The sequence below is a fragment of the Scyliorhinus canicula genome, chromosome 11 (genome assembly GCF_902713615.1).
Source record: "Scyliorhinus canicula chromosome 11, sScyCan1.1, whole genome shotgun sequence".
NCBI classification, from domain to species: Eukaryota; Metazoa; Chordata; class Chondrichthyes; order Carcharhiniformes; family Scyliorhinidae; genus Scyliorhinus; species Scyliorhinus canicula.
This window is the reverse complement of record NC_052156.1, coordinates 161297797-161311389: the sequence shown is the minus strand read 5'-3', so window position 1 is coordinate 161311389 and position 13593 is coordinate 161297797. Positions and strand designations below refer to the sequence as shown.

The following is a 13593-nucleotide window of genomic DNA, read 5'->3' as shown; positions in this document are numbered from 1 at the left end:
TCAGCTGACCTGAGTGTGTATTCAAAAACTGACTCACCAACAGCCAAAAGGGTACATCTCAAATGAAAAGGTGTCAACTGCGCATATCCTGAGACCATCAGAAGACATTCCTGAATTGAATGAGTATTATGTTTTAAACAAAAGGCAATTTTCTTAACCTTGTCAGCACAAATGCCTTAAAACAATAAACCAGGTTTCGCTAATCAACCCTAAGACCACCATCGCATTTGGTAAATGGGCCACAGTGTAAGGAGGCGTACGATGAGGCAGCCATGTTTGTCCCTTTTAATCTTTAAAAGCTGCCTGTAGCAGGAAGGGTCTTAAAAGGCAATAACATTTATGCCTTAAGATCCAGAGACTGTAACATCACGAGGTCTCCAAGCCTGTCCCTTTTCTGGTCCAGCAAACCGACCTCCAGGCACCACGATTTCCAGGAACTAGTTTCATGGCCAGCGGAAAGCCCTTCTCTTGGAGAGAATCCCATAAACAATGACAGCATAAAGCATCAGCTGTTAAATTCACCAAACTATGTTTCAAGAGTGAAAATGCCTTTTCAACAGGCTGGCAACACATGTTTTCCAGAACAGGACAGTCACGTGAATTATAATCTGTTCCTTTTGTTTATAACTTGTATATGTGCACTATTCTCTTCCACTGTACCTTCCTTGAGTGTGCCTGTGTGTGTATGCTTGTGTGAGTGGATGCCATAGCGCTGGATCTAAGGGTGAGTGCTTGAATAAGCAATCGTCTTTATTTAAACTCATGAAACACTTGATGCTGGTTATTTAAATTGTCCACAAATTCTGGTTAAAAAATACACATGCAGCTTCCTCTTAGAAATTCACTGAATACAGACAGCAGGGAAAAGTGGACAAGGATTTCAGCAGTTCTTTCTCACCCTGTCCGTGACATAGCCTTGTCTAATTTTCCACCTTGCCTGCAACAGCAAAACAACCCTGTTCAAAGTAACCCATGACATTCTATCTGGCTGCGACTATATATGCTGCTCCTCCACAGCCTCCTAACCATATTCAATATGAATGACCTTTTGGGCCTCCCTTGTAGCCCACCTGTGTTGGAGCCTAAAGTCGGGTTTCCATCTTTAACCTGCAGACAGGTTTATCATAGAATTATCATAGAATTTACAGTGCAGAAGGAGGCCATTCGGCCCATCGAGTCTGCACCGGCTCTTGGAAAGAGCACCCTACCCAAGGTCAACACCTCCACCCTATCCCCATAACCCAGTAACCCCACCCAACACTAAGGGCAATTTTGGACACTACGGGCAATTTAGCTTGGCCAATCCACCTAACCGGCACATCTTTGGACTGTGGGAGGAACCCGGAGCACCCGGAGGAAACCCACGCACACACGGGGAGGATGTGCAGACTCCGCACAGACAGTAACTCAAGCCGGGAATCGAACCTGGGACCCTGGAGCTGTGAAGCAATTGTGCTAACCACCATGATACCATGCTGCCCCTTAGTCATACTGCAATTGTTGATTTGCCATTAAAACCTCAGAAATTTACAGCCAGCCTCCCAGAAATGCTTGTTACGTCTTTTCAATGAATATACTTAATAAAGCCATAAACGATGCCACACAATGCTGTAAAAATGGTCCTTACAAATTATGCTTTATTATCCTTTTTAACGTAAATACCCACTCTAAATGGTTAACAGCAGTTTTTTGAAATTCTGATTTTCAGTTTTTATCAATTTCTATCTGATCCCAATTTTTCCCACCTCTCTCCTCTCAGTACTGACCCAGGCAGCAGTTTAACAACCCTTTGGTACCTTTCCCAAATGCCAAGTTTCATGTGTGAACTCGGTAAGTTGGTGAATATCAACAGGTCATTCAGTCGTGGTGTGTATCACAGCCAAGCCAATTGTATTATCCACTGCATCAATAAATGTGCTCTTCTGGGGAATCCAGAGTGGGAACTAACTGTAGGTGTATATTCCCTCCCCTTGGATGAGGGACAGCGATGTCTCTTGGAATCCCCAAATGAATCCCTTTTGAAAATGCTGTGGAAAGGCCAGAAATACTTCAACAGTCTGTCAATTTTGTTGTCAAACTTATCTTGCTTTTTCTGCTATGTAATTGATAAACTGATGTGGATCTCAGTTGAGTTCTGCTGTTATCTTTTAAATCCATGATATCCTATTGAATAGTTTATACATAAACACAATTTTAATTGGATTTCGTATGTTGCATTTTAAAGTGCTGGATTTTAGTGGGAGGCCCTCGACAAGATCCATAGCTTAGTACTAGAATTCAATTGTTCTAATTTTGTATTTTGAACTTCCTTATCGTGTAAACTGCCATGTCATGTTGCAAGTGTTTTGTGCAAGGTTTGTGTGATAACATATAATCACATTAGAATGTGGATATTGGCATCAATCATGTGTGATAAAAAGATATGGGTGTACTGAAGTCGATGAACCCTTATGGTTTCAGCTGCAGATATTGTATTTAATGGTTGTTTGTCTTGGATACGGCAATCCTTTTGATAATGCATTTTTTATAGAAGCAAATTTTCAAATGCAGAATTATGTTTGGATGTTTAAATTTAATTGATTGTAGCACTGATTTGGATGGAAGCTGGGCAACAATTCCCAGGCTGCAGCTTTGAGTTCACTAGACATCTGTGACTATCCTGTATGCCTTTTTTTGCAGCTATTACTTAAGGAAGGAAGTGCTGCATTAGATAATGTTTTTAAAATCCCTTTTAAGTGCAAGTCTAATAGCCTCCTGCCTTTGTGCATGTCCCGTTTCTCACTGATTAAACTGTTGAGCAGCTATTTGAAGTCATTTCAGCAAGGATACAAGCATTTTTATAAACTTTACATTCCCACATACAAGTGAGGCTAAAAATACTCCATTTCTCTGGCAAATGGTGGAGAGCAATATTAACCCCTCTATTCCACACCCCCACCCCCCAAGATGTTTGGGTTCATTAGTTCAAGTTAATGGTTATTAATTGTGCAAGAATGATTTCTCTTTCCTTAGCAAATTGAATTTTGGAACCAAAGTTATTGGGCTGGATTCTCTGCTACCCAACGCTGAAATCGCATTGGGCGGCGCGGCGGAGAATCCGTTTTGGCATCAAAGCCAGGAGCGGCGCCGGTTTCTGAATTCTCCGCCCACTGAAAAGCGCCGTACTCTGGAAGTACGCCACGCCGATTATCCACGGCCTCAGGCCATTGCCTGAGGCTTGCCCCGCAATGCTCTGTCCCCAACCCGCCAAGTTCCTGATGGCGTGGGTTACGTGTGCTCACATCATTCGTGAACTCAGTCCAGGGGCGCCACAGTCGGGGATGGGCCGATCAGCGGGCAGGGGGGCACTGTGGGAGGACGGTCCAGGGCGCACAAGCGTCCGATTGGGGGGCACTATTTTGCCGGTCCAGGTCCGCGGGCTGAGTCCGCCATGGAGCACGGTGCGGCCGCTGCCGTGCGTATGCGCGGCCTCTGAACCTGAAGTGCTGGGAGCTGTATCGGCAGCTAGAACTGCTAACTCTACGCTGCCTGCGTGCTAGCCCCCCGCAAAACAGCGAATCGGTGGCCTTTTGACGGCAGCTGTCCTGGCATGAAAGATCACCGATTTCACGCAGACGTGGGGACTTAGACTCCAAAACGGAGAATCCATCCCATTGTGTTTGATTAGTTTTAATCTTTTGTCCAATTGAGACGTTTCACGATTCTTTGTGAATTTTGTTCTCATCAAGCTGTGTGAATGTGTTGGAATGGAACATTCTTGAACACCCAGTGTCAGCATCAACAAAGAACAGCTAGGGGCAGCACGGTGGTGCAGTGGATAGCACTGCAGCCTCACAGAACCGAGGTCCCAGGTTCGATCCCGGCTCTGCGTCACTGTCCATGTGAAGTTTGCACAATCTTGAAGTTTGCACAACCTTCCTGTGTTTGCGTGGGTTTCGCCCCCACAACACAAAGATGTGCAGGGTAGGTGGATTGGCCGTGCTAAATTGCCCCTTAATTGGAAAAAGTGAATTGGGTACTCTAAATTTATTTTAAAAAAACAAAGAACAGCTAGGTGCAGATTATGCCCGACAATGTGCCTCAGCACAACCTCCATAGAGTTCCTCAACACACACCAATCTAACAATTTATCACTTCCCATCTATTGACAATTGTGACATTCTTCTAGTGTGACATTCCATTTCCCACAGTAGCCAAACTGTGACTCAATCGGGCGGCACGGTAGCACAGTGGTTAGCACTGTTGCCTCACAGCGCAGGGTCCCGGGTTCGATTCACGGCTTGGGTCTGTGCAGAGTCTGCACGTTCTCCCTGGGTTTCCTCCGGGTGCTCCGGTTTCCCCCCACAAGTCCCAATAGATGTGCTTGTTAGGTGAATTAGACATTCTGAATTCTCCCTCAGTATACCCGAACAGGCGCCAGAATGTGGCGACTAGGGGATTTTCACAGTACATTGCAACTTCATTGCAGTGTTAATGTAAACCTACTTGTGACAATAATAAAGATTTAATTATTAAGTTAAACGCCAGGTTCATGCTGAATTAAGAGTAGCTTTGAATTGAGTTGGGACAATCCGAACTCATGTTACATCGGTTCCTTTATACCCAGCAAGCAGAAGACTCTTAATCCATGAGGCAGAACTGAACATCAGGAATTATCATGGAGTGAAGGAAGAATGCATAACTCGTGAATGAGTTATGTTGGTTACATCATGTATAATTTACTTTCTCCTGCCCATTATTATATTAATTCTTGTTTAATACATCCTTGTTTATTTTTACTTCAAAAATATGCAATTTAAGAAATCTTGTGGCATTCCATGCTGTATGATGATAATGATGGGTCATTATACAAAAATAAATTCCATTTGTGAGCTGTATAAAATGGAGCAAGAGAAATCGGTCTTGGAAGATCAAAGAAGGAAAACTGGACAGCAGCAAAGCCAGCAGAGAAACCTTGGCTGAGAATTTAATCATATAAAATCATAGAATGGTTAACAGTACAAATGGAGGCCATTCAGCCCACCGTTCCCATGCCAGCTCTCTGCAAGAGCAACTCAGCGAGTCACGTTTCCCACCTTTTCCCTACAGCCCTACAAAATGTTCTCTTCAAGTAATTATCCCATACCTCTTAGAAGGCCACAATTGAATTTACCTGCACCACTCTCCCAGTCAGTGCACTCAAAATCCTCGCCAAACACTGCGTAAAAATGTTTTTCTCGTATCACCTTTGGTTCTTTTGCCATTATCATAAATCTGTTGTCAACCTTTCCGCCAATGGGAACAGTTCCGCTCCATCTACTCTGTCCAGATTTCTCATGGTTTTGAACACCTCTATCAAACCTCCACTCAAACTTATCTTCACCAAGGAAAGCGGCTTCAATTTCTCTAATCTTCCCTCGTAACTGAAGGCGCTCTTACCTGGGGAAAAGAAAGAAAGCAACTAGTGATACAAATAAGATAGTAATTAAAGCCCGTGGGCGTGATCTATAAATAAAATGGACAGTAGTAACATTGGTATAAAATTGGCTGAATAATAGTAGTAATAGTAGTAATAAGAGTAATGGTCAATAGATATTTTTTTGGCCTGGAGAAACATTTGTAGTGGTGTCTGCCAGGGGCCGGTATTGGGGCTCTTGCTTTTCCTGAATATATTCATGATCTAGATCTTGGCGTGCAGGGGACAACTTAAAAGTTTTTGGATTATATAAATTATTGGAGGCGGTTCAGAGGAGGTTTACTAGATTGATATCTGGAATGAGCAAGTTGTCTTATGGGAAAAGCTGGGCTCGTTTCCACGAAAGTTTAGACGAGTGAAGGGTGAACATGGAATACCTACAGTGCAGAAGGCAGTCATTCGGCCCATCAAGTCTGCAACACCCTTCCAAAAGGATCCCCTACCTAGGCCCATTCCCCATCCTAGCCCCGTAACCCAGTAACCCCCCCCCCCCCACCAACGTTTTGAACACGAGGGGGAAATTTAGCATGGGCAATTCACCAAACCGGTACAACTTTGGACTTGAATAAAGTTTATAAGATCCTGAATGGTATTGACAAGATGGACATTGAAAGGATGTTTCCTCTTGTGTGTGTGTCCAGAACTAGATGGCACTGTTTTAAAATTAGGGATTGCCCTTATAGGACAGAGATGAGGACAAATTCTTTCTTAGAATGTTGTCCTACTTTGGAACTCTCAAAAGGCAATGGAAGGGGAATCATTGAATATTTTTAAGGCAGAGGTAGATAGATTCTTGTTGGGCAAGCGAATCAAAGGCTATCTGGGTAGATGGGGAATGTGGAACTCAACACAAACAGATCAAACATGATCGCAATGGATGACGGAGCAGGCTTGAGGGGCCGAATGACCTACTTCTCCTATTTCGCATGTTTGTGTGAAAGAGAACTTGTAAATTGTGAGGAGGGCAGTGTAGAACTTCAAAAGGACATGGCTGAGTTGGTGGAGTGGGCAGATGGATAGCAGATGAAGTTCAATGTGGAGAAGTGTGATGTGGTGCATTTTGGCAGGAAGAACATAGAGAGATGATACAAAATAAGGGGTGAAATTCTTAAGAGGGTGCAGGAGCGGGGGCAGCACGGTGGCCTAGTGGTTAGCACAACCACCTCACGGCGCTGAGGTCCCAGGTTCGATCCCGGCTCTGGGTCACTGTCTGTGTGGAGTTTGCACATTCTCCCCGTGTCTGCGTGGGTTTCGCCCCCACAACCCAAAAATGTGCAGAGTAGGTGGATTGAACACGCTAAATTGCCCCTTAATTGGAAAAAATAATTGGGTAATCTAAATTTAAAAAAAAAAAAGAGGGTGCAGGAGCTGAGGTGTTTATGTGCATAGATTATTGAAGGTGGCAGGGCAGGCAGAGAGCAGTTAATAAAGCATACAGTATTCTGGGCTTTATTAATAGGGACATAGAGTACAAGGGTAAGGAGGTCATGCTTAACTTATACAAGACTCTAGTTGGACCTCAGCTGGAGTATTGTGTACAGTACTGGGCACCACACTATAGGAAGGATGTGAATGCTTGGAGAGAGTGCAGGAGAGGTTTACAAGAATGGTCCCAGGAAGGAGAAACTTCAGTTATGAGGATATAGTAGAGAGGTTGGGCTGTACACCTTGGAGAGAAGAAAGCTGAGAGGAGATTTGATTGAAATGTTCAAAATCATGAGGGGGCTCGATAGAGTAGATAGGGAGAAACTGTTCTAGATCGTAAAAGGATCGACAATGAGAGGGCACAGATTTAAAGTAATTTGCAAAAGAAGCAAATGTGATGTGATTAAAAACTTTTCCACACAACGAGTGGTTCAGGTCTGGAATGCACGGCCTAGAGGTGTGGTGGAGGCAGGTTCAATCGAGGCATTCGAGCACATTGGATGATTATTTGAATAAAATCAATGTGTAGGGGGCCGGGGAAAAGGCAGGGGGCTGGCACTAAGCCATGATGGTCATTTGGAGAGCTGCCACAGATGCAATGGGCCAAATGGCTTCCTGCACTGTAGGGATTCTATGGCACCATGTCACCCAGCTAAAACCAAGAAGTTGTGTGAGAAAAAGGCCACAAGTCCTAATAATCTTTGTGAATTTTAATACACTTTTTGCATTTACTACTGCCTCATCTTAAATTTGGGGATGCATCTTGAATATTAATAAATCCATGGACAAAGTGATTTTTAATTGTTTTTTTTAACCAAAACAGTTGTGGCTTTAATGTTGAGAGGTTACAAAACGTAACCTCAAGCACACTTTCTAATAGCTGTGAAAATCAGACTTGCCATCTAATTCCACCCACATCAACTTTGTTTTTCTCTTTATTTCCTGTGTGCCCTTTTCCAAAGTCGGAACATCATGTTACAGAAAGGTCACTTTGTTTGTTCCCTTCTTTAATAATTGCTATGTTTAGGTGTAATTTATCCTTCAAGGTTGGTCAGACATGGGTCATTATATAGTTTCAGATACACTGTAAATTGCTGGTCACATTTCAGTTGTCAAAATGGCAGTGGTGTAGCAACAACTTGCATTTATATAGCGCTTTTAGTGCAATAAACCGTCCAAAAGGCACTTTGCACATAAATTGCATATTGAGCAAATAATGATAATCAGTTTGCTCAACTGCAGCACATTACAGTTTGACCTACAAGCACTCAGATATATGCCAACTGTACGAGAACTGAACTTGGACCAACAATATTTCAGATGTTCTGTTATTTTCGTATCACAAAGCACGAGTAGAAATTCTGTTAACCTTTCAAACTGCACAAACTATATTCAGTACGTTGATTGGAAACTGTGTCAATTAGGATGTACAAAACAAATATAGTCTCTTGTATCCCTTCGGCTAATTACTTCAAATAGATTTTGGTTACACTTAAGTGGTGGTTGATATGACTTTTTGTACAAGAGTTTCCTGTAGACAATCTTGTGTCTAGTACAGATAGTTTATTTCTGCAGAAATAGAATTTAACTGTATTTGAAAAGCAAAAAGTATGAGTGGCTCACCAAAGAATTTTGTATGAAAATATTGGATTGAGAATAAATTATGCAAACTTATTCTTGACCAGATATAAAAACTATTCCCTATCTTTTAATTGTTCTATTCAGATTCTTCAATTCTGTACAATGGGCCTTGTTTTTTTATGTTTAATTCTAGATCAATTCTTTAACTGTAGGTTGGCCCCACTCTAACTACTCACAGAAGTACCCACTGTAAACCAACATGTCGTGAAGGCCTCAAATTTACCAAACACGCATACCCACACACACACACCCAGTCTGTTAGCTCAGTAAGCTCGAAGGCTAGCTAGAGTGTAGTTTCAGAACAATGCAAATAGTGCTGATTCAATCCCTGTGCAAGCTGAGGATGTTCTTGGAGCGTGCCTCCCCGCTTTGCCTAATAGCAACCCTTGGACAATGCGGACGCGACAGAGATAGCGGTGGAGCGTTTGTTTACAATTTTGTTCAGATTGTTTGGAGTGAAATGCTAAGGGTTGGAAGATAATTAATAGTCACTCAAATTTGTAATGCCACATTGCACTGGTGAACCTCTGATGTAGTCTTTGTAAAGTAAAGGATACGGCTTTTGTTAGCTTTGCAACCTGACGCACAAGTATTTTAACCGTTATACTAAACCAGTTGGCTCTGAAATACACCTGCCTATTTGAGGCGATTATTTTTTGTTTGTGCTTCGCTCACGCGCCAATGCAGAAATAGTTTAATTTGGGCAGCACGGTGGCGCAGTGGCTTAGCGCTGCTCCCTCACGGCACCAAGGTCCCAGGTTCGAACCTGGCTCTGGGTCACTCTCCGTGTGGATTTTGCACATTCTCCCCATGTCTGCATAGGTTTCGCCCCCACAACCCAACGATGTGCAGGCTAGGTGGATTGGCCACGCTAAATTGCCCCTTAATTGGAAAAAATGAATTGGGTACTCTAAATTTATATTTTTTTTAAATAGTTTAATTTAACAGCTCAATTTACTGAAACATCCGGTATCACTTTATTGTTGCAATATTAATATTAAATTAAACATTTGTACAATTTTACATAACCTTCCCTGCCATCCCATTTCTTGCTATCGCCTTCACAACTGACACTAAACAGGTGATCTCATTGAAACATAGCGGATTCTTAAAGGGTTTGACAGGGTAAATGCTGAGAGGATATTTCCCCTCATGGGAGAATCTGGGACCAGAGGGCAGAGTCTCAGAATAAAGGGGTGCCAATGTAATACATAGAACATTACAGCGCAGTACAGGCCCTTCGGCCCTCGATGTTGCGCCGTCCTGTGAAACCCCTCTAAAGTCCCTCTACACTATTCCCTTATCGTCCATATGCCTATCCAATGATCATTTAAATGCGTTTACTGTTGGCGAGTCCACTACTGTTGCAGGCAGGGCATTCCACGCAGGAATTTATTGTCTGAGGATTGAGAGTCTTTGGAACTCTCTGCCGCAGAGAGCCAAGGGGGCAGAGTCCTTGTGTGTATTTAAGATAGATTTTTGATCAGTAAGGGAACCAAGGATTATGGGGAAACGGCAGGAGAGTGAACATGAGGATTGTTGGGACAGCCATGAATGGCTTACTCCTGTTCCTATTTCTTTTTTTTTAAATTTCCAATTAAGGGGCAATTTAATGTGGCCAATCCACCTATCCTGCACATATTTGAGTTGTGGAGGTGAGGCCCACACAGAGAGAATGTGCAAACTCCACATGGACAGTGACCTGGGGCTGGGATCGAACCCGGGTCCTCGGCACCGTGAGGCAGTAGTGCTAACCACTGCCAACATGCAACCCTTGTTCCTATTTCTTATGGTCTTAAATAACCTCCAGAAATGTTAGGGAAACAAGGGTCTAGTGAGAGGGCGTAATTGAAGTAACTCAGTATGAGTAAGAAAATAGTGCTGGAGAAATCAACGGGATTAAAGGTTGCCAAATCACCAGTGCCTGATAATCTGCATAACCTGGATGAGGGAACCAAATGTAACATTTCCAATTTTGCTGACAACACAAAACCAGGCAAAATTGAGAGTTGGGAGGATGGTGCAAGGAGTCTTCAAAGTGATTTAGACACATTAAGTTGGAGGGCAACAGAAGGCAGATGCAGTACAACGTAGCTAAATATGAAGTTATACTTTGATGTGGAAAACAGAAAGGAAGAGTATTATTTAAATGGTGATATATTGGGAAGTGTGAATGTACAAAGGGATCTGGGTGCCCTTGTACACCAATCAGTGAAAATGGAGAGACAGGTGCAGCAAAAATGTAGGAAGGCAAATGGTGTGTTGGCCTTCATTGCAAGAGGATTTGAGTTCCGAAGTAGTGATGTCTTACTGCACTTACACAGTTAAACCACACCTTGGGTATTGCGTGAGGTTTTGGTCTCCCTACCTAAGAAAGTATATATTTGCCACAGACGGAATGCAACGGAGTTTCACAAGGCTGATACCGGGGTTGCTAGGGCTGTCCTATGAGCAGAGATTGTTTTGACTGGGCCTGTGTTCGCTAAGAGCTTATAAGGATAAGAGATCTGATTGAAATATATAAAATGCTCGCAGGGTTGGACAGACTAGATGCAGGGAAGATGTTTTCTCTGGTTGGGGCATCTAGAACCGGGGACACGGTCTCAGAATATGGGGTAGACCATTTAGGACTGAGGTGAGGAAATATTTCTTCACTCAAATGGTAGTGCACCTGTGGAATTATCTACCTCAGAAGGCTGACGAGGTCAAGTCACTAAATGTATTCAAGAAAGAGATCAATCATTTTTTTAAATTTTAATGGCATCAAGTGGTATGGGCAGAAAGCAGGAATATGGCATTGGGATTGAGGATCAGGCATGATCATACTGAAAGGCAGAGCAGGTTTGAAGGGCCAAATGGCCGACTCCTGCTCCTAGTTTCTGTGTTTCTGTTCAGAGGTATGGAACCAGGATCGGTAGCTGTAATCTGATTGCATAATGAACAGGCTCGAGGGGCTGAATTTCCAATTCCTAAATTCCCATTTAGTATTCTGTTTTCTTGCTTGCTCTCTTATTTTGTTTCAGTTCTAGCTTTACTTTAATAGAAAAGAAAATCAATAAAATGTAAAGTTTGAGAATTTTCATTTCTTTCTTCTGCCTATGTGGCAGCATTACTGGGGCGGAATGGCAATGGAGAATCCCGGCCTTGACTTAGATAATGCTTCTCAATTAACTTTTGAGTCAAAAATCATGTCCAAACATAGATATACCCACAGGCTTTTACCATCCGGGGCACTAAACATGCCCATTTCACTGGAGGGTTAAAGATTAAACTGTTATAGTTCCTTAAAAAATAGTAGAGTTTGATAACTGTCCTGTATTAATTAATAACCGTAATACAATTGTTTTTTAAATCACATTATTTCAAAAATTAAAGAGTCGCTGAGGTGTAAAATCTCAAATCACGTGCTATTTGTGGAATTAATAAGCAGGTTACTGGTTACATTTGTGATTTTAAGTGTACCATCAAATATGAAGTGCTAAAACAAATTCTAAAATATCGTCCTGATTAAAAGAACCATTTGTGTTGCAAAACTAATATTTTGGCACACAAAATAGAAATTTGGCTTTCATGGGCTAGGCTATTTAAAGTTTCGCCTTTGTATCATTTTTATTTGCATCTGCAAATAAGTATTTTCCTTTAAATTGATCTTGCTCCTGGTTGCTAATTTGTGAGCAATCCAAGGAGATTACCTGTGGTGAATGTGAGTAATTGAGCACCATTATTCTCATCCATATTAACATTCTACTGAAAAGTCTTTGTGCTGCCTCCCTATTTTTCATCTTGTCCAAAGACTCATGACTGGATGCAGCGTGTAAATTAATAATAATCTTTATTAGTGTCACAAGTAGGCCTACGTTAACACTGCAATGAAGTTACTGTGAAAATCCCCTAAATGCCACATTCTGGCGCCTGTTCAGGCACACTGAGGGAAAATTCAGAATGTCCAAATCACCTAACAGCACGTTTCCCGGGACTTGTAGAAGGAAACTGAAGCACCTGGAGGAAACCTACGCAGACACGGGGAGAACGGGTAGACTCCGTACAGACAACTCCCAATGCCTCCCCTGTTTCCACATGAATGACTGAGCACCTCTGTTTCTGGAAAACCATGAGGAGGGTAGGACATTGGTGGAAAGAGGAAAGTATTGCCTGATAGCAGTCCTGTGCAGACACCAACAATTTCAAGCAACTGTCATAGATTGGCAATTACCAGTGAGAAACCCAACTATATTTTTCCAACCATCCTGTCTCAGAAGTATGATTGTATCCCATGTCCCACTATGCCTCCGCTACTGCTCCTGATTTACAGTAGCTAGTTTAGCCCATTTATTGAACTCCAGTCTTCCTGGTTTGTTTGATTCATTGCTAAATCATGCGGTGCATTTACTCACTATCCCCAGGGAACGTTACTACTGTATACATATTTTCAAATGATAGTTCAACAATTCAAAACTAGTCCTAGTTAAATAACTTTCTGTATATGGTTTGCTTTAGTGATATAAAAATGAATAATGGCAAATTAATTAAATGTCTATTTTAAGAGGGATATTGAATTAGAAATGTGGCCAACTTCCTCCTTATGACTAATTCATTCTTTCCATTAAGAATTTAATAGTAAGACTGCATTAACCCATATTTTCTGTTTATTCTTTCAGAGTCATCAGTAAGGTGGTCCCAGCCACAGAGGCAAAACCATCGCCACCTGCGGGTCACCCAAAGACTCCACCACCACCATCTCCAGCCCCAACTCCAATTCATATTGCACCACCCCTTACGCCAGCTGCTCTTCCTCTCCCCACAGCAGCTCCATCTCCAGCTTGTGCTCTTCCTGCTGCATCTCTTGCAGCTTCTGCTGGAGCAGGAACCTCTAAGACGCCAGTCAGAAGTGTAGTCACAGAGACTGTCAGTACATACGTGGTGAGTAACACTTCAGAGCTTAAATTCATAGTTTATGCAGTTGCAATAAATGTTCTCACAATGAAATAATTCTCAAATTGTCAAGGAAAGGATTACAGACAAAAATGACAATGTAGAAACAAGTTAATACACAGCATTGTATAGAGATGAAT

The 13593-nt window shown here is 42.3% G+C and overlaps 1 protein-coding gene across 2 annotated transcripts in view; it reads left to right on the top strand.

Moving 5' to 3' along the window:
* The window catches only part of taf3 (TAF3 RNA polymerase II, TATA box binding protein (TBP)-associated facto), a 200658-nt gene that overhangs the window by 174380 nt on the left and 12685 nt on the right, over positions 1 to 13593 (top strand). For both annotated transcript variants that reach the window (XM_038811879.1, XM_038811878.1), the window contains exon 5: positions 13180 to 13441. In XM_038811879.1, the coding sequence (XP_038667807.1) occupies positions 13180 to 13441 (262 nt within the window). The remainder of the gene's footprint in view (positions 1 to 13179; positions 13442 to 13593) is intronic.